Source organism: Capricornis sumatraensis, chromosome 11 (genome assembly GCF_032405125.1).
Source record: "Capricornis sumatraensis isolate serow.1 chromosome 11, serow.2, whole genome shotgun sequence".
Classification (NCBI taxonomy): Eukaryota; Metazoa; Chordata; class Mammalia; order Artiodactyla; family Bovidae; genus Capricornis; species Capricornis sumatraensis.
Genome location: NC_091079.1, coordinates 100,472,121 through 100,495,171, shown reverse-complemented (window position 1 = coordinate 100,495,171; position 23,051 = coordinate 100,472,121). Strand labels below are relative to the sequence as shown.

Below are 23,051 nucleotides of genomic sequence, written 5' to 3'. Positions count from 1 at the left end.
TTTCAGAGTGGAGAGATAGACATGGAGATTTCCTAGAAAGGAAAGTTTCTAGAAAGAGTTTACAGGAAGAAAGTAAGTCTAAAAAGAGGTAAGCAACAGAGGACAAGAGTTCTCAACTTATCCTGTGTATCTCTAGCTAGACAGACAGACACGCCAGGAGGCTAGGTTACTGAAGTGGGTCTGAAAACCTGAGAAAGAAAAAGAAAGGACGCACCAGAATGGACTCTGACTGGTATGCTGAGACGGAAGAAAAAAAATCCTTGGAGAAAATACCAAAGTAATTAAAGAGAGAACTAGCGAAACCAAGAGCGCTAATTAACAAAGCAAGCTCCACTCGAAGAAATGAGATTAAGGGTTTCTTCGGATGGAGTCTAAACCTAAACTAAGAGCGAGCCAGTGAAGAAGGCATTTCCAAGGCTGGGTTAGGGGACTTAATAAGAAGGCAAAGAAAAGCTGACCCATCTTCAAACAACACAAAATCTCAAACTTGCAGAAATCCGACTAATTTTAGCATACACGATTATGTGTGTGTATGTGTGTGTATACACAAAAATACACGACACACACAGTGTGTATTTACATAAAGATTCGTATACTCAGGGGTATGGTTTTTTCAGTATTCACACGTGGATGTGAGAGCTGGCTCATAAAGAAAGCTGAGCGCCGAAGTATTGATGCTTTTGAACTGTGGTGTTGGAGAAGACTCGAGAGTCCCTTGGACTGCAAAAAGATCACACCAGTCACTGCTAAAGGAAATCAATCCGAAATATTCATCAGAAGGACTGATGCTGAAGCTTCAATACTTTGGCCACCTGATGTCAAGAGCTGACTCGTTAGAAAAGGCCCTGATGCTGGGAGAGACTGAAGGCAGAGGGGACGACAGAGGATGAGATGGTTGGATGGCATCACCAACCCAACTGACATAAGTTCGAGCAAGTTCTGGGATTGGTGACAGACAGGGAAGCCTGGTGTGCTGCAACCCATGGGGTCGCAGAGTCGGACACGACTGAGTGCCTGAACTGAAGCATGCGTTTGTGTGTGAACACAGAGACAGAGAGATCAAAGCCTGTCCTCTTTCCACTGTGTCATGCTCCCTTCAAACTGAATCCTAGAAAGCTCAAAAGTTCAAACGTAAAGTGGCTTCAGGCCTATAGTGACCTAACATTAGGATCATTCCATTTTGAAAAGAATCTAAAACAGTGATAGTTTTCCCAACATTCAATGCTGATGACACACTGTAATTTAAGAACAATTATAATAAAAGTTGTATGAATCAGCACACTTAAGCACATATATTAGCTAAGTTAACTGAAGATTCAAATGTATCTTATAACAATATTTATGAATGGATGATTGCAAAAACAAACACAGATTACCTTTGGCAAAATATCTTTATCCTTTGATGGTATTAACTTTTTGTTAAGAAAGCAAGTTTTTAAATTAGATGTACTAAAATTCTTCCGTGCGACTCCCTTTAAACAAAATTCAGGAAAACTTATTTCACTTCCAAACTGAAAAGAAACAAAGACAGCACAGTTATAGACATCATGAATTAAGTTATGAAGATTAATACATCTTATTGCAACATAAAAGTTGAGGGGAAAACCATATATAAATTCATTTCTGATTCCTCGGATCAAAATGCATTTCTTCCATTTACGTACACATCATTCGTGTTTCAACTTACACATGAATTTTCCATGAAACGCTCTCCTTGGCCTTGCACTAGCCCACAAGAGTATGTTAAGCCCATTCTCTGGAACCACAGGGGCCTCCCTGATGGATCAAATGGTTAAGAATCTGCCTGCAGTGCAGAAGACTGGGGTTCGATCCCCAGGTTATTAGGAAGATCCCCTGGAGAAGGGAATGGCAACCCACTCCAGTATTCTTGCCTGGAGAATCCCATGGACGGAGGTGCCTGGTGGGCTACAGTACATGGGGTCCCAAAGAACTGGACACAACTGAGCGACTAAGCATAATAGACTGAAATACATCAAATACCAGAAATACTTATTTCAACGTGGATACAACTTACATGCAATGAAATAAAGCAGCCTGGACAAACATGAACTCAACTAATGTTAAAAGCTATGTTTTAAAATAATGTTACATTCTAGAAATGCAGTGCCCAAAACAATCATAGTGACTATTTAAATTTAAATAAAGTGAAAAATTCAGTTCTGTGTTTGAAGTAGTCACATAGAAAGTTCTAGTAGCAACATGAAGCCAGTGGGCTATTGTATAAGCATAAATTCAGAACATTTCTATTAATGAAGAAGTTCTACTTAGATAAGTGTTTTTCCAGAACATCTTCAAATTGTACATTTTCGTTAGGATTCATTTATATTATCTGTGTTGTAAATAAAGTTGAAAGGCCTGCCTTGTAAACTGTGGTAACAGAAATCCACTTACCTTCCTCTCCCATATCTGAATCTTTCCCCTCCATAGTTCCTTTGAATCAATAACATTTCTGAGATCTTCAAAAGATACAATATTAGCAGAAAGGTATTCTGCAATTTTCTGATAATTTCTGTAAATAAAAAGTTCATGACAATTCAATACAGGCTTTTAAATTTGACTTCGATTTGATGGTTATAGTTAACTACGAGCAAAACAAGCAAAACGTAAACTTTATATTTCTGCTTTTATCTGCTAATATTATAGAACATCCATTAAACCAGTCTCTGGAGAAGTTTCCAGCATATGTTCATTCGATCTCAGCATCACCATGAATTGTGAACACTCATCCTTAATGCTGCAGATGACTAGGTTTTCCTATTGCTACTTACCGGCTTTAACATGTCAGATACACACATATGTACACACACATACAGACAGAAAGAATGGAGTTCACATCTTCAGAAGAGCTGCTTTCCTGAACTGTCCCCACAGCAGTTCTGCATGAAACGCCTCAACAGCACTGACAGACTACCCTGACTCCACGCGCCCGGCTCCTCCCGAACGTCAGTGAACAAGGTCGGATCTCACTTTTGTAATTCCCCAGCAAATACCGCTGTGCTTGGCATAGTGACAGCGGTCAATAAACAGTTGCTGAATGAAGAAAATCATGAAGTGAACAAATCCAACACCTATTTAAGGATCAAAACTAATGCACAGTTGATCCTTACTCAAGTGTCATAAAACACAACAGTATATCTTTATTTCTACATTGCACATAAAACAAAAAACACATGACATCATAAACCCCGTGTATCCACACACCCACGGCATTATCACAGTGCCCACTGGACAATACAGGCCTATCTAAAAACACGCAGTGTGTTTGGAGAAGAATGCTCAATGATGGTTCAAAAACAGTATCCATGATATTTACTAAAAACTTAAAACTTCTGAGAAATATAAAGATGAAATAAGGGAAATCCAAGTTCTTCTCAATGAAAAAATTCTCTAACTGCAGTAGGACATATTGGGTTGGTCAAGAAGTTTTAGTTTTCCCATAAAATGTTGGTTTCTTGGCCATCCCATAAAATTGTCACATTTTAAAAAATCTTCAAATGCTGGGTCTATTAAAAGCAGGGTAGCAAGTTAACTGTAAAAACAAACAGCACAGATAGCTTACATTTCACAATGATCTCCTGCGATAGTAATTTTTGCTGAATACCATTCCTTCAAATGTTTTAATGCTCCTACAGTAGGCAAACAGTCTCTCAGTTTTGGAGGATCTTTGTCAGAAGGCAACAGTATTATATCTATCATTGCTCTACCTAGAAAGAAATAAAAGCATTTTTATAAGTTTTTTACATTTTTGTTTTGGAGCACAGTTGATTAAATGTAACTTTTTAAAGACGTTAGACCCTAAATGCCTCAAAACAGTATTCTGGACAATTGAATTTTATGTTTATTCAGAAGATGAAGGAGGATTTTAACTTTAATTTCTGAAATTCTTCAAAACAATACACATCTTCAGGAGTCTGAAATTTTTAAGTGTTCATCACTTGATTTAAAGCCATCTTGTCTTGAAACAGCTAGCATATGCCACATAAACAATGGACTATGCTATAATCACTTGCCAATTATGTGCCAGCAGTTAATAACACATCGCTGTGAGCCCATCAATGCTACTGTTGCTCTGAACAGAGGGAAAAAAACGTGCAGTTCATTATGCTCTTCTATGCTTAATCTTCTTACACAAAAGGGAATGAGTTAGTGTAGAACTGTGATGCGCAAATAAATTATTTCTCTTTTTAAAGAACAATAAGACACTCAGAAAACTCAATTATACTGACAGTATCACTGGTTCCTAAGAAAGAAGGTTAACTTCATGAAACTTTAAATTTTATAAAATGATAAATTTTACTGAAGGATAAGAAAAATCAAAATCAAACAGAAACCAAACAAAAGTATGACAATGAAAGCATTTCAATTTGCCAAAACAGCAACTCTACATTTCATATTTTGAACTTCATAGAAAAAAACTGATGCTTATCTGTCAATGTACTCAGCTATTTTCCATATAAGATCTTTTATGCTAAAATACAATCCTGAATATAAGGACTAGACTGTGAGCTGAAGCCCTTTATGATAACCACATAGAGTTTATTTACCACTCTATACTCAGCTCCCCGTACAACGCCTGACACATAACAGACACAGCAGATATCTGCTTAATAACTGACCTCCGATAACGAAAACACTCAGAAAACTCTTTAAAAGTATTTGTGGATGCCAAAGTATATCAAATTTTTGATGAATCAAGTAATTGACTCACCTTAAGAAAGATTTAAGATAAAATACAGTTTCAAGAATAAATACAGTATTTCATAAAATACGCTTCCCATTACAGAAAAAAAAAAATGAACTGCATAAAAAAAATTGAGTCAAGGCTCCTTTTCCTGTATGACTTTCTATGTGACAATATATATAGCTGACTTTACACCAGGAAAGCATGCTACCCAAATGATCGACGTTACAGAATTTCTTCTTCCAGGAGTTGTCATGGGACAAGTGTTCTAAAGACCATTGTGGAAAACAATGGTAGACAGCAGAAAGATTCTTCTTCAGTAAAAACTGAAGAAGGAGACAGACGAGTATTTAATTTTGTAAGTTCTAATTTTTGTCTAAGTAAATAAAAACAATTTAAAAAGCTAATATTGCAACAATGTATTTTATTAAAGTAGTGGAGCATTTTTTTTCACAACTTCAGATAAAAATCATTCTTCATTTTGGATTTAAAAATCAGAAGTGAGAACACAAGCATGAAGACTGAGTTTATCATTGCTTCACACACCGTGTAAGGTAAGATACAAATACTGAAAGTAGCCACAAGGTATTACCAGGAGCAGGAAGCTTGTCTGATAACTGATGCAAACTTTCTGCAGCTTCTTCATAAAGGCTAAAACAAAAGAGAAAGTAGGGGAAAAAAGTCATATATAGTCATAATTGGGTCATATTAAGCAAATGGATCTCTGTGCCAGACACTATCAAGTATGTCAGCATTATCTCATTTGATCTTCATAACAAGCCCATGAAGCAATGCTCTTAATACTATTTTATCCTCACTTTAAATAATTCAATTAAAGTTCACATCAGTCGTAGGTATGAAAGCTAGGATTCAACCCTGAATCCAAGTTCTAAGCTACACTCCCCAAACAACAGTAACAAACAAGGGGGGAAAAAACCCTCCCTAAATTATATCTAGTACATTAGATATAAATTATAACTAGTAGACTAAACATTTTTCTGAACCCTACAAAGTAAGGTATTCCTAAGTGGTTAATAAAGACGGCTACTGCTTTTCTCTGAATGACATAAAACAGATGACAGGAAAACATGACACTCTCCTTCGATTCTTTAAAATCTATTAAAAATCTATTAGTTTTATCCAAATAATGGATTTTTCTCAAAATAGCCTATTATACAGCATAAAGGTACTTGAATCCTTTATTATAAACTCACCATTGTTTAAAAAACTTAAGGCCTCTTATGGTAAAGTGCAGTTTTCAAGCTCCCTCTTGTGGAAACAGTTATTAAGTCACTTAATGGAAACGACTGTTTTTGCACTCACCATCTTCGACAGTGGTGAGAAAACATGGAATGGTCAAGAGCCCTACGGCTAGAAGGCAGCTTAGAAACCATCTCGAAGGCCTTCAGCACTTTACAGATGAGACAGGAAACCCCAGACAAGTTCAGTCACTGGCCCAAGGTCAGGGCCACTTCCACCAGCCTCAGTTTCAATGCCCTTTCTGGCCCAAGGTCAGGACCACTTCCACCAGCCTCCGTTTCAATGCCCTTTCTAAACTTCTACGTCTCCCCTCATTAATCACCATAAACAAATATGATTTGACAGCAGGAAAACTCGAAGTCTGCAGTAATTTATAGAAATATACTACTTGAATATTAAAATAAGCAAAAGCAGTTTCTGTAATGAAGTATTACACAAGACCAAAATGCCTAGTGGGCTTCCCTGTAGCTCAGTTGGGAAAGAATCTGCCTGCAAAGCAGGAGACCTGGGTTTGATTCCTGGGTCGGGAAGATCCCCTGGAGAAGGAAATGGCAACCCACTCCAGTACTCTTGCCTGGAGAATCCCAGGGACAGAGGAGCCTGTCCGGCTACAGTCCACAGGATCGCAAGAGTCGGACACCACTTAGCGACTAAACCACCACCAGAGAGAGTGTACTTCATGAAGAAAAAATAATGACCAAAACTCACATCACCTGAGTCGCCCTATACGTCAAACTACAATTCAGAAAACCCAAAAGTGCATCCGATCACCCATACAACTCTCAGCAGCTCTGGGTCTCCAGGTGCCCGAGACGCTGAGGACACACAAACTGAAGAGACGCATTTCAGCTTCAAAAGCAAAATGAAAGCGACACTGTGGTGTGAACGCTGGCTACTCCCCTTAAACAAAGTTTCTATTCAAGCGCCTGGAATTTAACATCAAGCAGACTTTTTCTTCAAGCAAGTGACACATTAATTACCACTTTTTATGACTCCTACAAATAAGTAAGCTTAAGAAGCTAAACATTTTCAGATACAAATTTGTGCATTTTAAAGAATTTTATCAAAATTAAAGGCCCAAACTACCCATCTTCCAAAATAAGAGCTGAAATTTTTAATTACGTAAAATTGCCTCACTGTAACCGCTAACATATCAAATCCTCACCCTCACGGCTAAAATACAATCTAATGTCAAATACTGTGAAGACGTTAAAGGACGCATGCAAGCATACTCAGCCAAGGATAATGAGTCCCTGCTATTGCTATCTTCTTCCTCAAAACACTCAACAGCACTCAAGCATTCTTCCATATTTGTCTGGAGAACATCTTCGACGTCATCTTTCTCTGCACCAAAATGTATCTCTTCCCAGTGTGAACTACAAAACTAACAGATCGAAAGACTGCATTAAGTAATGGGTTCGTGGGTTTATTTGTATTAACAAAGACATTCACCAGGTACCATTTTCTTATTTATATTACCTGATAAAATCCACATATTGCCTGAACTGCAAAGAACCACTTCCTGGAACCAGGTATACCGCCCACTGAACAGGCTTGAAAGCAAAATCATACTGATTAGAAGCAAAGAATGCCACAGACGAGCAGATGTCACAGCATGTATGCTGAGAGTTGTGCAGCTTTGATGCACATTACACAGTTCTCTAAGTTATATATACGTGTGTATGTGTGTGTGTGTGTATATACACATATATAGGAAATATGGAAATTCAAACAGGAAAAGCTGCCTGAAGAGCGAAATGGTCCGCTCTCTACGAAGACTCTGCTTTAGTTCATCGCAGTTCATAGTCTACATCGTTATTTTTAACCTTCATTTAAAATCTAAGGATGCTGGAAAATACACCCACTCAATTACTACTGAATAATACCAAGAAATGCAAAGCATTTTAGGGAAAACGGTTCCCTCCTAAAGATCATGAAGGTTTGGTTCAGCCTTACTAAAGAGAGAGAAGATAAAGAATAACTATGGCTTTGAAACGGAGATGATCTCCTTGGAGACTGGAATGTTACATGAAGATACGAAATTAAGGGTCACCACAGGGTACGAGTCAGAAGATCAGTGAAAACTTTAGAGCAACGTACAGAAATCGGATTCAAAGGAGGGGGAAGGAGATATATGGTAACTGTGGTTTACCTCATAGAAGTTAGGAAAGATGCTAAGTGCATCTTATTACCAATTTCTTACCAAATTGGTATCTTATGACCAATTTCTGCCAAAATTCCAGAAGACTTTACCTCCTAATTCCTTAAGAAAATAGAAGCCATTAGGTAATAAACAGGCCACCCTTCCTGCGTCTCCATTAGGCCTTTCCTCATTCTTCCCTGTTGACACGTAAGAGGCACCACCCTTCCGACCAAGGCTACCCCCCAACTTCCACTGGGACACCAGGCTGCTGACTTCCCTGCATCTTTGATCTCTCCTTCTCCACCATTTCCTTCCCATCAACATCTAAATATGCACAAGTATTTCTCAAATTATTTTTTTGAATCACCTTTAAATTCATCTCCCCTTTTTAGTTGGCCACTATGTCTCTCTTTACTTTCCAGGAAGATGGACTTTCTGAAAGCACTGTCTACTCTTGGCCGTCTCTATTTCCTACGTACCTTTTCTATTCCTTTCGGAATCCAGTGTAATCTGTTCTTTTGTCCCAGCATGCCACTGAATTACACCCACCAAGGTCACCAACGGCTGACATGTTTCTAAATCTAGGTTTTTAGTCCTATTGGTACTTGACTTCTCAACGTTAAGACTAAGAAAGGAATAAAAAAATGACACCTTTGACTGTTTTCTCTGGAAAACACTTGCTTTCTGTGGGAAACCTATCTTTCTTTAAAAGCTGGTGCTCAGATCCTTTCAAAAATGAATTCCTTGGAATTCATTTCAAGATTTTCTGCTCTTCTCACTCTCCAAAACAATCCCATCGTTCTTCATGGCTGAAACTGACATCTATATATTGATGATTCCATCATCTTTCTCCAGCTCCTTTGGCATTCCAGACACATGTATCCAATGCTTTTTTTAGTCTTTATTGAACTTAAAATTACAACATTGCATCTGTTTTATGTCTTGGTTTTTTTATCTTAGCTTCCTGACCAGGGACTGAACCCACACCCCTTGCTCTGGAAGGCGAAGCCTAAACCCCTGGACCACCAGGGAAGCCCCATGTGTCCACCTTTCACAAAATATTCTCACTTTGCAAAATCTTTCAGGCAACTAACCACATGTCCTTCACTGATCATGTCATTTTCCACCAAAACCCCGTTGTAATAATGGTAGTACTACCTTAGACTATACCAACTTGCAAAATTAATGAGCACTACCAGGATTTGGCAAACAGGATAGGGAAGCACACTGACATTAGAACTAATTCCCCAAAGATGGCAGCTGAAACTCAAGAGAGGTTCTCTGATGAACGAAACAGAAAGGAACAGAGCGTTCAGTCATGAGAACAGGCACACTCTCCTTGGCGCCTCCAGAAACTCCCTTCAGCTTCCAGACCTGTTCCGGCATCTCTACTCTCAGACAGAGGCCAAGCAAGGGAAAGACAAAAAGAGGGTGACGACCAAAGAAGTAATAACTGGATCTATATAATGCCGAAAGAAACCAAAGGAGAGAAAATATTTCCAAAGCAAAGGGTGATCAAAAAAGTCAAAGATTTTGAGGAAGTTCAAGCAGATAAGAATGGAGAAAGGATGACAATTATGAAGTGCTTTTAAGAGAATTAGTAAGAACTAAGAATTAAAAAAAAAGAAAAGTTAAGGAGATGGCTATAAGAACATTAATAACGTATTTGTACTCAGAACACAATCATACATCCTCCTTATAAAGCCATGTTACTCTATTTTACACAAAGCTAAAGATGGCAAGCAAATCTCATAAAGGGAACAAAGCTCAAGATGAGAATATAAAATAATTTTCATAACAACTTCATAACTTCCAAGCATCAGTAAATGAAGGAAGGCAATTTTCCCCTTTTCCTTTTCCTGTATTTCTTTTTCTGGCTCCCTATCCCCAGGACTTGCACCCAGTCAACAAGTGCTTCTTGTTGAGCTAAAGACAGAGAATGTAATATAGTAGTGGACAAATGATGTGTATTCATATTTTTTTTTAATCTTGTAACAATAAGTAAAGGAGTGTGCCAAAAGAGACTGGAGTTTTAAATTAGTCTAATATTTGTATTATTTCTGCTATATGAAATTTTTATATAACACAGAAATCCTGTGTTATATAAAATTTGTTACAGAAATATTTATATATTCTGTGTTAATTGGTAATGCATTATAGCTTTGCACTAATATCTTCCTGTAAATACATTTAGCTAAAATATTAAATGACATTATTAATACCCCCCCAAAAGCAAACAAAGAAAAAAAAACAAATGTTTTTTGGACTCTCACGTTAGCAAACTAATTAAATTTATTTCCAATACAAATGCTACGCCAGTGAAAAGAAGGGTTTATGTTGTACTTACCGGGGAAAGTACTATCTTCTGGACTAATTGAAGCACTAATGCTTCTTTTCAGGAGACGATAAACATTTGCTGCTCTTAAGTCTGAGAAAGAAAAATCAAACTCAGCTGGGCTCAAGAATTACACAACGTAAACCAATTCCAATTTCACCATCAGAGCCTCTCCAGAACAACATACGATACATAAAAGGTCTACACTCTGTTCCAAGTTTAATATAATAAATCCAAAGCAAGCAGAGAGAATAGGTAAGTTCCCGGTTTGCACATGCTTGCCAGTTAACACAAATCCAAAATCTCCCTCCACCAAATAATTTTTAAACCAATGGGATGGGAAATCCTGTTACAATACTCTGTACACAGAAACATATACTTCCTCCTCAAAAGACCTCTCCATCAAAACAAACTAAATAAACTGCAACCGATTCCAGATGGGGGCATCAAAAAGGGTGCAAAAACGGTCAGAATCGTCTTAAATCTGTCGCTTGTATTTTAACTTATTCCGCGTGCGGAATGCCTCCTCCTGTGAGGATGTACACTCCGGGAGAGCAAGAGCCCTTTCCATCTCGCTGCTTTCCGTCTGACTCGCGCTTGGCACACAGGAGGCAGAACTGCCTATTGACTGCATATACGTCTCAAGAGCAGAAATTCCATTTCCAAGGCCCCGAGAACTTTTTAACTGTGTCTGCAAGTTCTGAGCGCGGGCGTGCGGCACCCGGAACCTTGGCCCTGTCCTGCGCGCGGGCAGCACCTTCCTCGGCCCCGACCTGACGGCGCCCGGCTCCCCGCGGTCCCTCCGCCCCGCCCTCCCCAGGAAAACCCGGTCCCCAGAGTGCTCTCCGCCCCGCGAGCCGCTCCCGCGCTTTCTCCGCTCGGCGCCTACCCGGCGGCCTCCCGGGGCCCTCGACGCGCGAGGCCTCGGGCCCACGGCCCGGGCCCGCCGCCGCCGCGGCCTTCCCCTCGCCCCAGACCGCGAGGAGCAGGTACCGATCCATCCCTCCGCGCGCGCGGTCACCGCAGGCGCCCGCGTCCGTCCAAACCGCCCGCGCGCCTGAAGCACTTCCGGCGCGCTCTCTTCGGCTCGGCGGGAAACGGCCCGCCCGCCGTCGGTTTCCGCACCCTTTCCAGCAGGCGAGTGGCTGTCGGGGGCTGTTCTCTCAATTACCGCATCGTGTGCTGGCTTCCTGACGGAATGGTTGTGGTGGGAAGCCGGGAAGAGACGTGGGAAACGCGGAGAAGCAGACGAAGGCTTGCTGGCCTAGGAACCGTCCCGCGCAGCTCCGCGCGTTTCCCGCCGGGCCGTGATGCGCGGCGGCCCCGGGCCCTGGCGGAAGCGCGGGGCCGCCGCTCGCGAGCATGGCGAGTCTGTCCAGGGCGCCGCAGGTGAGGCTGCGCTCCCGGCGTGGCGGGCTTCCTCACTGTGGAGGGAGGCGGCCGGACTTGGCGCCGCCGAGGCGGATGGGGAGCCAGGCGCCTAGGCCCGGAGATGCGGCGATAAAGCGCAGACGAGGGTCGCAGCTGACCACTTCGTGAGGCGCTCTCGGTGCCCCTACTTCGGCGCTTTCAGTCAGCCCCCTGCTCTGGTCTCCCCGCACCCCGGAGCGGTGTTAGGGCGACAGTCAGGGAGCTAATCAGGTGGATCTCCGAGGGCACTGTGGACCACTGGAAGAGTTTGTGCAAAATAAGGGCCGCCGTGGGGCGGGGGAAGGTGAGGTTTGGGCTTCCCGCGTGGCTCAGCTGGTGGGGAGCCAGCCTGCCAATGCAAGGAGACGCGAGACGTAGGTGCGACCCCTGGGTGGGGAAGATCCCCTGGAGGAGGAAATGGCAGCCACTCCAGCGTTCTTACCTGGAGAATCCCACGGACAGAGGAGCCTGGTGGGCTACGGTCCATGGGGTCGCAGAGAAGACGCACACGACTGAGCGATTCAGCGCAGGTATGCAGTTCAATGGGCTTCCTTGGCTCAGATGGTGGAGAATCTGCGTGCAGTGCTGGAGACCTGGGTTTGATCCCTGGCTTGGGAAGATCCCCTGGAAAGTATTCCGGCCTGGAGAATCCCATGGACCGTATAGTCTGTGGGGTCGCAGAGAGTCAGACACGACTGAGCGACTTTCACTTTGGAGGGTTTTGAGCCAAGTAACCTGATCTGTCTTAAGTGTTACAAGGAGTATCCGACTGCTGAGTTAAGACCGAATTGTTTAGAAATGGGAATTGGTGGACTACAGAAGCAAAGAATCTGTTTGGAGGCTGCCGCAATAATCCAGGCTAGACATGCCGGGGGCGCGAGCCAGGCTCAGTTGCTGTGTAGTGGTGAAAACTGGTCACGTTCCGTGTGAAGGTGGGACCGGTAAGATTTCCGGAAGGACTGTGTGGCCGACAGCAGCAGAAAAAACCAAGGACTAATCCAAGGTTTTTTTGTTTCAACAACCGAAGGGAGCGTCCATCAGCTGAGACAGGGAAGGCTGGGACTGAAGCAGGTTTCAGAGGAAGAGCAGGGTTGGGTTTTGGATATGTTGCTTTAAGATGCCTCTTAGCCTGGTCCTGCCCCAGGTGAGATTCCGTCCTTGAACTCTTTGTTACCTGCCCCTGATGAAAGAGATACAGGAATTAAAGTTAACCATTAAAAAGAACTGGAGCAGTTTGACGTTGGGGCAGCATTTTAATTGCCTTATCAAGGTTTTGTTGGTTTTTTTTTTTTTTTTTTTTTTTCCTATCAGAGTATTGGTCTGTAATGCCTTGGGGAAAAACTGGTCTTCTGTTACATGCAATTTTAAAAACACTATAGCGTGTATGCCAGGTGGGCCGTTGAATACAAGTGTATAGTTCAGGAGGCTTACCAGGTGGCTCAGTGGTAAAGGAATCAGCCTCCTGGTTCAGGAGATGCAGGGATCGTGGGTTTGATCCCTGGATGGGGAAGATCCCCTGGAAATGGCAACCCGCTCCAGTATACTTGCCTGGAGAATCCCATGGCCAGAGGAGCCTGGCAGGATGCAGTCCATAGGGTCTCAAAGAGTTCAGGAGTCAGGAAAAGAGGTCCAAGCTGGAGATTAAGTCATAAGCATACAAATGGCCTGGATGAAGTCTTTGAGGAAGTAAGTAAAGAGAAGAGAGGAGGACCAAGAACAGTTGTGGAACATACCAGCCTTTCAGAGGCAAGAGACAGAATCAGCATGATGGGTGAATGGGGGTGGACAGTGGTGTTGCAGAGATTAAGTGAAGAATGAACACCCAGGAGAGGGGAATGATCAACCATGTCACAGACTTAGAATTGACCGAGGGATTTCGTGATGTGACGGCTATGGTGACGCTGGCAACAGTGTGCGGCTGGGGTATGGGAAGCCCGGCTGGGGCAGGTTGAAGAAAGCATTGTTTCGGTTGCTGTTTAGTCCCTAAGCTGTGCCGCCTCCTTTGCGACCCCACAGCCTGCATCCTGCCAGGCTCCTCTGGCCATGAGATTCTCCAGGCAAGGACACTGGAGTGGATTGCGCTCTCCTTCACCAGGGGGTCTTCCCGACCCGGGAATCGAGCCCTACCTCCTGCGTTGGCAGGCAGGCTCTTTACTGCTGAGCCACAGGGGAAGCTCTGAAGGAGGAATGAGGAGAGAGATTTGGAGCAAAGACAAAGCTCTGCAAGAGTTTACTGCCAGGAAAAGGGAAGAGATGAGGCAGCCATTGGTAAGGAATGGAGGTCAGGAGTAGCTGTTTGTTTTTTAACTTTATCATGGATACTCTCAGTCAGATACGAAAGCAGGGCATCACCCAGTTTCCGAGGCTCACAGTCGGTGTCATTCAATCTGCGCCTCATTTGCTTATGTCGTCAGTAAATGCTTCGGTACGTCCTTTATAAGATAAAGATGTTTTTAACCCCATTACCGTTTATCAAAGCTAAGTGAAAATTTCATATCCATTCCTTAATATCAATTATTCAGTATATTTCCAATTTTCTCACATATATATTATATAAATATTAATACAGAATATTTTTATGGTTTTTTCTTTGGAATGGGATCCAAAGTACAGTAAGTTGCTGAGGTGTTTTTTTTTTAAGTCTCTTAATAACGGGTTCCTGTCCTATCTTTTTTTATTTGCAATTTATTGAAGAAACAAGATTTCCTGCAGACAACTGAATTTTTTTTTTTTAGTTCATATGCTGAGAGAGAGATGGAAAGTATGTGGGCTAGAAGCTCTCCTTATTTGCAAAGAAAAGGATCATCTGTGGAAAAAAGGGAATTTACAAAAAGTTACTAGAACTGATAAATGACTTTAGCAAGGTTGCAGTATATGAGACCAAAATATAAAAATGAAGTGTATTTCTGTATGCTAGCAACAATCAGAAATTTGAATTAAAAATGCAATACCCTTTACAGGGGCATCAAAACATATGAAAATAGCGATAAACCTGATGAGAGATACACAAGGGGAGTAGGGTGGAGACTAGAGAAATGAGAACAGGGAAACACAGATGGGAAAGCAGTGTCACCCATTAGAGGCTTGTGGTGGCTCAATTTAAGATGAAGCCAGCCAGCCTAGTTGCACCAATACTTTCTCCAACATTGTTTGGCAGCTTGTGTGTTTCCGCAGAGAAAGGATCTGATCAAGATCTTTCTGGCCTGTGATTGTCTTAGCGTTTGAAGGCAGTGTTAGACACTGCAGAAACCCTGCGGCAGCCTTAGGTGTCAGTCTAAGGCAGGTTTTTGAAATGTAAGTTTATTCAGTATCATCCATCTGTGCTTCTCCAGCTTCATTTCTGCTAGTTCCCTGGGGGCTCAAATGGTAAAGAATGGGCCTGCAATTCAGGAGACCTGGCTTCAATCCCTGGGTCAGAAACATGCTCTGGAGAAGGGAATGGCTGCCCACTCCAGCATTCCTGCCTGGAGAATCCCATGGACAGAGGGGCCTGGCGGGCTACAGCCCATGGGGTTGCAAAGAGTCAGACACGACTGAGCGACTAACCCTTTTTCACACTTTGTTTCACTAGAGTTAAACTCCTAAATACTGGCCACTCTTCTTTCAGTGTAACGCATCTTCTGATCTCAAAGTATTTTTGAAGACCTTCAGAAACAATTTCTGCTTTCTCATTAACCCTCCATTCTATTGTACATGGTACGAAAAGTACAAACTGTAAAAGGAAATAATATCTTTGGAATGTTTTTAATAAAGCGTAATCCATGCTGCTAATAGAAAAGCAGGCAGGAAGAATGACTGCATTAATCTCTGCAGAAGAATGAGGAAAGGTCCGCTTTCTCCAGAAATAGAAATGAAAAAAGTTGTCTAACGATGGGATCCTTTTCGTCGTAATTGTTGACATTAACTGTAGATTATGTGCAATGGTATATAATAAACTCAGGTGTTCCCATTTAATGAGACTTTCCCTTGTTTCCTCTTCCATCTCTTAAGCAATGGGCCACTTTTGCCCGAGTTTGGTATCTCCTAGATGGGAAGATGCAGCCCCCTGGCAAGCTTGCTGCCCTGGCATCAGTTAGACTTCAAGGACTGCATAAGCCTGTCTACCATCAACTGAGTGAGTATCATTTCAGACCTGTCGGTAGATGCAGTTTTCATGTGAGGACAGAATTTTGAAGATGTTTGGACTGCTCTAAGGATCTGGGTATTTTTGCCTTGAAGATCCCTTATTCCATCTTCGCCGAGATCCTGTTGGGGCACTAAAATGAATCTTGCTTCTTCAGAGGAAAACCACACAGACCATTTCACCTGAAACAGTCCCATTTTATGCCATTGTCCCAGAAAAACTATCAGTAGCTCTTCCTTTCACTCTCAGAAATGTCCTGACTTGGACTTTAAACGCTCACTCTTTGGCACGTCTCTACATGTCAACATGCGTTTCAATAGAGAGCTTTTGAAAAGACACAGATAAGCTTGCCCTCTCTTCTAAAGACTTTCTTTCAGAGATATATATAGCTAGTTAGGTATGGAAAGTTATTTTTCACTATTTTGAGTTAACAAATTTGCTTTTCCATATCCTTTTTCCAAAACAAAAAACAGTTGCTTTCGCACTGAAAGCCTTCCGCTTAGCCCAGGTAGTTTTGATTGACTTCACTTTCCTAGGCACTCCCTGTCCACCCTGCAAGGCCCAGGTGTCAGTTCTTACTCTTCATCTTGCTTGGCCTGTCGACAGTGCTTTTTGCAACTGAGTTTTAACTTTGTTTTGAAATATGAAATATACAAAGATGTGTATAGATGGATAGGGATGTATTCATCTATCTGTATATAAATATAGATAATACCTTTAAGACAATTAATAATAGTAATGATGAAATAAATATCCATTCACTCAGCATTTGGCTGGTTTACCTCCTTTTTTTGTTTCTTACACACAACATTGCTAGCAATATTCTTGTACCGTTTTCCCAGGACACATGTGGAAGAGTTTCTCTGAGGTCTGTCTGTAGGACAGGAATTACTGGGTTCAGAGATGCACAGGAGCCTGGTCAGTCTTCATATGCAGAGGTTTTCATTGTTCCTCATCTGAGTAACATTCTGCCTTGGTAGCTGGGACGCGCTCTGTGGTTTTAATTTGCATTTTCCTAATTGCACATGGAGGTCAGTATCTTCATGCATATGTTGGCCTGTTTGCCGTTTCCCATTCTGTGAAATGTCTGCCTTTTCTTCTTCCCTTTTTTCCACTGCTCAGTCTTCTACTTTTTCTCTCACTTGTCTTATAAAAATGTTCAGTTTCAGAAAAGGTCAGAATAGTACAGTGAATTTCTCTATATCCACCTAGATGACACAGTATTTTACCATGTTATTTTTACTCAATCACTTGAAAATAAATGATAATCAGTGTATCTCCCCCTAAATACTTTAGCATATGTCTCCTAAGAATATTCTCCAGTGTGACCTCAATGTCACTGCCACACCTGAACGCTGCCCTTTATAGCTCTTCCTGTATATGTGGCATCATTTGTAATATTGTTTTTCTGGGAAACTGTGTGTCAGTTTTCAAGTAAACATGTCTATAATATTTATAAGCACAGAAAACATACATAATAAATGCTGATTAAACCAATAAATGTTAGAAAAACACCTCAAACAACATATTTGTAAATTTAAAACTGCTTGCAGTTTAAGTTTTGGTTTTTTTGTTTTTTGTTTTTTTTTTTTTGCAGTTTAAATTCTGATTTTAGTGACATCTTAGGGACATGGGTTTGATCCCTGGGTCGGGGAAATCCCCTGGAGAAGGAAATGGCCAGTATTGCCTAGAGAATCCCATGGACGGAGGAGCCTGGTGGGCTACAGTCCATGGGGTCGCAGAGTCAGACACGACTGAGTGACTTCACTTCACTTCACTTCGGGACGTGAAAAGTCCAAACTTCTGCTGACAAAAGTCGAATATTACATACAGTGAAACAAAAATACAGTTTAGTCTTAAAAATAAATTTCTGATTTCATAGAAAAGCTGTCCTCCATTCCTAGGAAAGAACGGCCTGGCAGCAAGGCTTGTCTGCCTTCTGGCCAAGTGTTCACTCTGCACTGCGCAAGGAGTGCTTTTGCAGTGATGACTTACTTGTGAGGAAAGTGAAGCCACTCAGTCGTGTCCGACTCTTTGCGACCCCGTGGACTGTAGCCTATCAGGCTCCTCCATCCATGGGATTTTGCAGGCAAGAGTGCTGGAGTGGATTGCCATTTCCTTCTCCAGGGGATCTTCCCGACCCAGGGATTGAACCCGCATTGCAGGCAGACGCTTTACTGTCTGAGCCGCCAGGAAAGCCAGCAGAACTTTAATTCAGTGGATGGATAAGTGCTGTACTTGAAAAAGAGTTATGTGGCTACTGCTGATTCCATCTTCTCCCCAATTTTGTGAAAGGAGCACGTCGTTCTAATTCCATGGCATTTCCATCTTGACCCAAACCACAGTTTCCGTAAGAAAAAAACAACCATGTGAAGGGAAAGTTGGTTTGCCACAGCACCTCACCAAGCCCAGTGGGCCTCTGTGTACGTGCAGGTATGTGAGTATACGGTCTTTGAACCACTTTACACGCACTCCCTTCTAACTGGAGCTGCCCTCCTGAGCTGGGGACACGGGTGCTTTGTGAACATGTTCATTTCTTGCTGATGAATGAAAAGGCAGGGCCCTTGGTGACTTCAGCATTATGACTTACTCTTCGTGAGAACTCCATTCTTTTCTTGTCCACAAGTTAATTAGGTGAGGAAGACTATATGAGCATTTAAAAGAAGCAGAGGGAAACCATTCTTTAGGATGATCTGAAGTTATCAGATCATGCTAAAATATTTCTGGTGCACATGGAATGAAATCAAATAAAAGCTTCACACAGTTCTTAAAGCTAATATTGTGAATGTTCCCAATTCAAACACAATTCAAGCAATTCAACTAATCTGATCTCTAGTGTTCTGTTTTGCACTGTTTATTTAAATCTTTTAAGAATTTGTTAGGGGAAAAAATTTAAAATGCTCTTCTTAAAGTTACCCAGCTAAAGTATTTTTCCTTCTTACTATTCAGTTGCGTCAGTCTATTTCAGATGTTAACAATGTCATTTAAATTTCACAGTGTTAATCGCACATTTGTTCTTCAGCTCGCTCCTAGAACATCGTCATAGAAAGCACTGAAGGTTTTTGCTCCTAGTTATATCTAGAATAAGCAGGGTGACAATATACAGCCTTGACGCACTCCTTTTCCAATTTGGAGCCAGTCTATTGTTCCATGTCCAGTTCTAACTGTTGCTTCCTGACCTGCATATAGGTTTCTTAAGAGGCAGGTCAGGTGGTCTGGTATTTCCATCTCTTTCAGAATTTTCCACAGTTTATTGTGATTCACACAGTCAAAGGCTTTGGCATAGTCAATAAGTCAGAAATAGATGTTTTTCTTGAACTCTCTTGCTTTTTCAATGATCCATCAGATGTTGGCAATTTGATCTCTGGTTCCTCTGCCTTTTCTGAAACCAGCTTGAACATCTGGAAGTTCACGGTTCGCGTATTGCTGAAGCCTGGCTTGGAGAATTTTGAGCATTACTTTACTAGCATGTGAGATGAGTGCAATTGTGTGGTAGTTTGAGCATTCTTTGGCATTGCCTTTCTTTGGGATTGGAATGATTCCAGTCCTGTGGCCACTGCTGAGTTTTCCAAATTTGCTGACATATTGAATGCAGCACGTTCACAGCATCATCTTTCAGGATTTGAAACAGCTCAACTGGAATCCCATCACCTCCACTAGCTTTGTTCGTAGTGATGCTTTCTAAGGCCCACTTGACTTCACATTCCAGGATGTCTGGCCCTAGGTGAGTGATCACACCATTGTGATCTGGACATGGAACGACAGACTGGTTCCAAATAGGAAAAGGAGTACGTCAAGGCTGTATATTGTCACCCTGCTTATTTAACTTATATGCAGAGTACATCATGAGAAATGCTGGACTGGAAGAAGCACAAGATTGCCGGGAGAAATATCCATAACCTCAGATATGCAGACGACACCACCCTTATGGCAGAAAGAGAAGACAAACTAAAAAGCTTCTTGATGAACGTGAAAGTGGAGAGTGAAAAAGTTGGCTTAAAGCTCAACATTCAGAAAACGAAGATCATGGCATCTGGTCTCATCACTTCATGGCAAATAGATGGGGAAACAGTGGAAACAGTGTCAGACTTTATTTTTTTGGGCTCCCAAATCACTGCAGACGGTGACTGCAGCCATGGAATTAAAAGACGCTTACTCCTTGGAAGAAAAGTAATGACCAACCTAGATACCATATGGAAACGCAGAGACATTACTTTGCTGACTAAGATCCATCTAGTCAAGGCTATGGTTTTTCCAGTGGTCATGTATGGATGTGAGAGTTGGACTATGAAGAAAGCTGAGTCCCGAAGAATTGATGCTTTTGAACTGTGGTGTTGGAGAAGACTCTTGAGAGTCTCTTGAACTGCAAGGAGATCCAACCAGTCCATCCTAAAGGAGATCAGCCCTGGGTGTTCTTTGGAAGGAGTGATGCTAAAGCTCAAACTCCAGTACTTCGGCCACCTCATGCGAAGACTTGGCTCATTGGAAAAGACTCTGATGCTGAGAGGGATTAGAGGCAGGAGGAGAATGGGACGACAGAGGATGAGATGGCTGGACGGCATCACGGACTCGATGGACGTGAGTCTGAGTGAACTCCGGGAGTTGGTGAGGGACAGGGAGGCCTGGCGTGCTGCGATTCATGGGGTCGCAAAGAGTTGGACACGACTGAGCGACTGAACTGAACTGAACTGATATCTAGAATACTTACTCTTTTAGGAGTTAATGTTTACGTACCAGCAGTAAGTTGGAACAACACCCCTGTTCCTATCACAGTGTCTTTCTACTCCGTGGGTTTTGCGGTGACTTCCATGATCATCTGTCATGTTAGCCATGCAGGAGTTCGGGGATACTAAAAGAAGAAAAAGAAACTGAAGTAGGCATTTGGATATCTGTGCATCACGGCTGGAAACAAGCATAAAAGCCAAAGCCAAACTTCTGCTATTTATCACTCAATTGGAACAGCTGTTTTTCAGACATTTCTCAAACCAAATCCTATAAGGTCAGTACATAAAAGCAATGCTGTACGTCGTGAAGGAGGAAGGAGACCGTGGATCCACGGTGAGGCCTTAGATTTCCTCACATGAGTCTTTGAGTTTTCCCCTTGATTTAATTAGTTTGAATTTTATTTGGCCATTTAGCCCGATATTATAAAAAGAAATCAAATAAGGTTAGAAATCTAAGCTGATAAATTTTTGTAAATAAACTCAATTCCTATTTCTGAAAACTGTTTACCAAACTTTAATTTTTTTTTTCCAGTTTGAAAGATACTTAACTAGTTAAATGTGATTGGAAAAAGCCTTGGGTTAGTAGTTAAGCATGAGAGCATAATACTGTCTTCTCTGAATTTGAAATGGATAACGATTGAGATGTTCTACATGTGTTTCCAGTTTACCTCCTGGTAAAATACACCTCTTTTCATCTATATGCATATTGTTCTTTTTCTCTTTTATTTTTAAGGGGAAATTTATATTAGATAGTTAAAAGTGGCAATGTATAATTATTATTAAAGTATAATTATTACATTTTAACGAAGTGTAATCATTAATGGCCAAAGATAATAAGAGTAGCAGTAGTTTGGCTTTCAAAGACCTAGGTTGCTATTGGCTCTTTCCCAGATTCTCTTCTACCTTCCAGTGTTGCGATTTTCCGAACGTCTAGCCAACTCCTCTATACTGAGATGTTATATAAAAGAAAAACACCAGTCTGTTCAAGGATTTCGATGTTGCAGACATGCTTCATATTCACTGATGTGTTCTTTGGACTTTGGGAAGCTTTGTAAATAACCAAATGCAATTTTTCTTAAAGTCAAGATTTTTCAACCAAAATCCTTTATTCTTTCTTTGTTCTTTTAAATCCAGGTGACTGTGGGGATCATGTTGTCATCATGAACACAAGACACATTGCCTTTTCTGGAAACAAGTGGGAGCAAAAAGTGTACTCCTCACATACTGGGTAAGATGATGCTTCTGTCCGGGAAGATAGGCAGTGGAAATGTATCACTTTAATATTGTTGACGATATTTAAAGGAGTTTAAGGGAGTTCCCGGGTGGTCCAGTGGTTAAGACTCTGCACTTCCACTGCAGGGGCACAGGTTCAAACGCGGTTGGGGAACTAAGATCCCACATGGCACATCCAAAACACAAAGATAAGAAAACAGTTGTGAAAGAAAAAGAAATTTAAGGAAACACTGATTCTGTTCGTGATGTGTGTATGATTTACTCTATCGGAACACCACAAAACTGTTCCAGATCCTTGTAACTGCCTGAGGCTGTTGGTTCCTGAGCGTATCTGTCACGCTAACCTCTCTGATGTAGATTTCTCTCCTTCTTTAGTCAGTCTTCTCATTTCTTTCTGCTGCTTCTGATTTGTCCTACTGCCGTTTCCAGAAGCGTCTTGAACTTCTAAAAGTGCATGACAGGTTGAAAGAATGGTGAGGAGAGTCCCCAGTTGGAAAGACACCGTTACACCTTCCCACAGCATCCCTGTCAGATTACAGGTCTGCCTGTCTTTGAATGGTAGCAGTCTCCTAGCTCCTGAGGCAGCCCGTCATTCTGCCTTTGACATGGTCTGGATTTTGGGAAGATCCCAGTGCTGTTAAGTCGTCACCTGTCTCTTCAGCTTTCATAGTGGCCTTTTGTTGCCGCTGTTCAGCCGCTCAGTCGTGTCTGACTCTCTACGACCCCATGGACTGCAGCGCGCCAGGCCTCCCTGTCCTTCACCATCTCCTGGAGCTTGCTCAAGCTCATGTCCATCGAGCTGGTGATGCCACCCAGCCATCTAGTCCTCTGTCGTCCTTTTCTGGACGGTGTGAAACTGTGTCTTCCGCGTGACCTCCTTCAGGTGACTGGGACAGTGGTCAGCACGCACTGCTGAGCTGTCTTTTCTCTAAACACCTGTAGTTCGTGCAGCGTCCTTTATGTGGCTTCCCTTCAAAGGTCTCCGTCATACCTCGCTCACTGCTCTCTGGGTGCAGTCATCACTGGCCAGTACCCTAACTGAGTGACACTCCCCTGGCTGTGTCCTGACAGCTTTCTGGTGCAGGGTGGCCCCTCCCTCTTTCCGGTATGCCGTCTTCTGC

At 42.0% G+C, this 23,051-nt stretch overlaps 2 protein-coding genes across 2 annotated transcripts in view; one reads left to right on the top strand and one right to left on the bottom strand.

Annotated features, from left to right (window-relative positions):
• The window catches only part of MTBP (MDM2 binding protein), a 67,349-nt gene extending 55,908 nt beyond the window's left edge, over window positions 1–11,441 (bottom strand). The window contains exons 1-8 of the mRNA XM_068983876.1: window positions 11,330–11,441; window positions 10,453–10,533; window positions 7,442–7,515; window positions 7,195–7,346; window positions 5,295–5,353; window positions 3,581–3,725; window positions 2,413–2,530; window positions 1,377–1,511 (exon numbers count right to left, since the gene is read on the bottom strand). Of these exons, the coding sequence (XP_068839977.1) occupies window positions 1,377–1,511; window positions 2,413–2,530; window positions 3,581–3,725; window positions 5,295–5,353; window positions 7,195–7,346; window positions 7,442–7,515; window positions 10,453–10,533; window positions 11,330–11,441 (876 nt within the window). The remainder of the gene's footprint in view (window positions 1–1,376; window positions 1,512–2,412; window positions 2,531–3,580; window positions 3,726–5,294; window positions 5,354–7,194; window positions 7,347–7,441; window positions 7,516–10,452; window positions 10,534–11,329) is intronic.
• A 334-nt stretch (window positions 11,442–11,775) lies between these two features.
• MRPL13 (mitochondrial ribosomal protein L13) overlaps window positions 11,776–23,051 on the top strand; it is a 41,870-nt gene continuing 30,594 nt past the window's right edge. Inside the window, exons 1-3 of the mRNA XM_068983999.1 lie at window positions 11,776–11,829; window positions 15,841–15,964; window positions 21,832–21,925. Coding sequence (XP_068840100.1) covers window positions 11,803–11,829; window positions 15,841–15,964; window positions 21,832–21,925 — 245 coding nt within the window. The 5' untranslated portion in view covers window positions 11,776–11,802. The remainder of the gene's footprint in view (window positions 11,830–15,840; window positions 15,965–21,831; window positions 21,926–23,051) is intronic.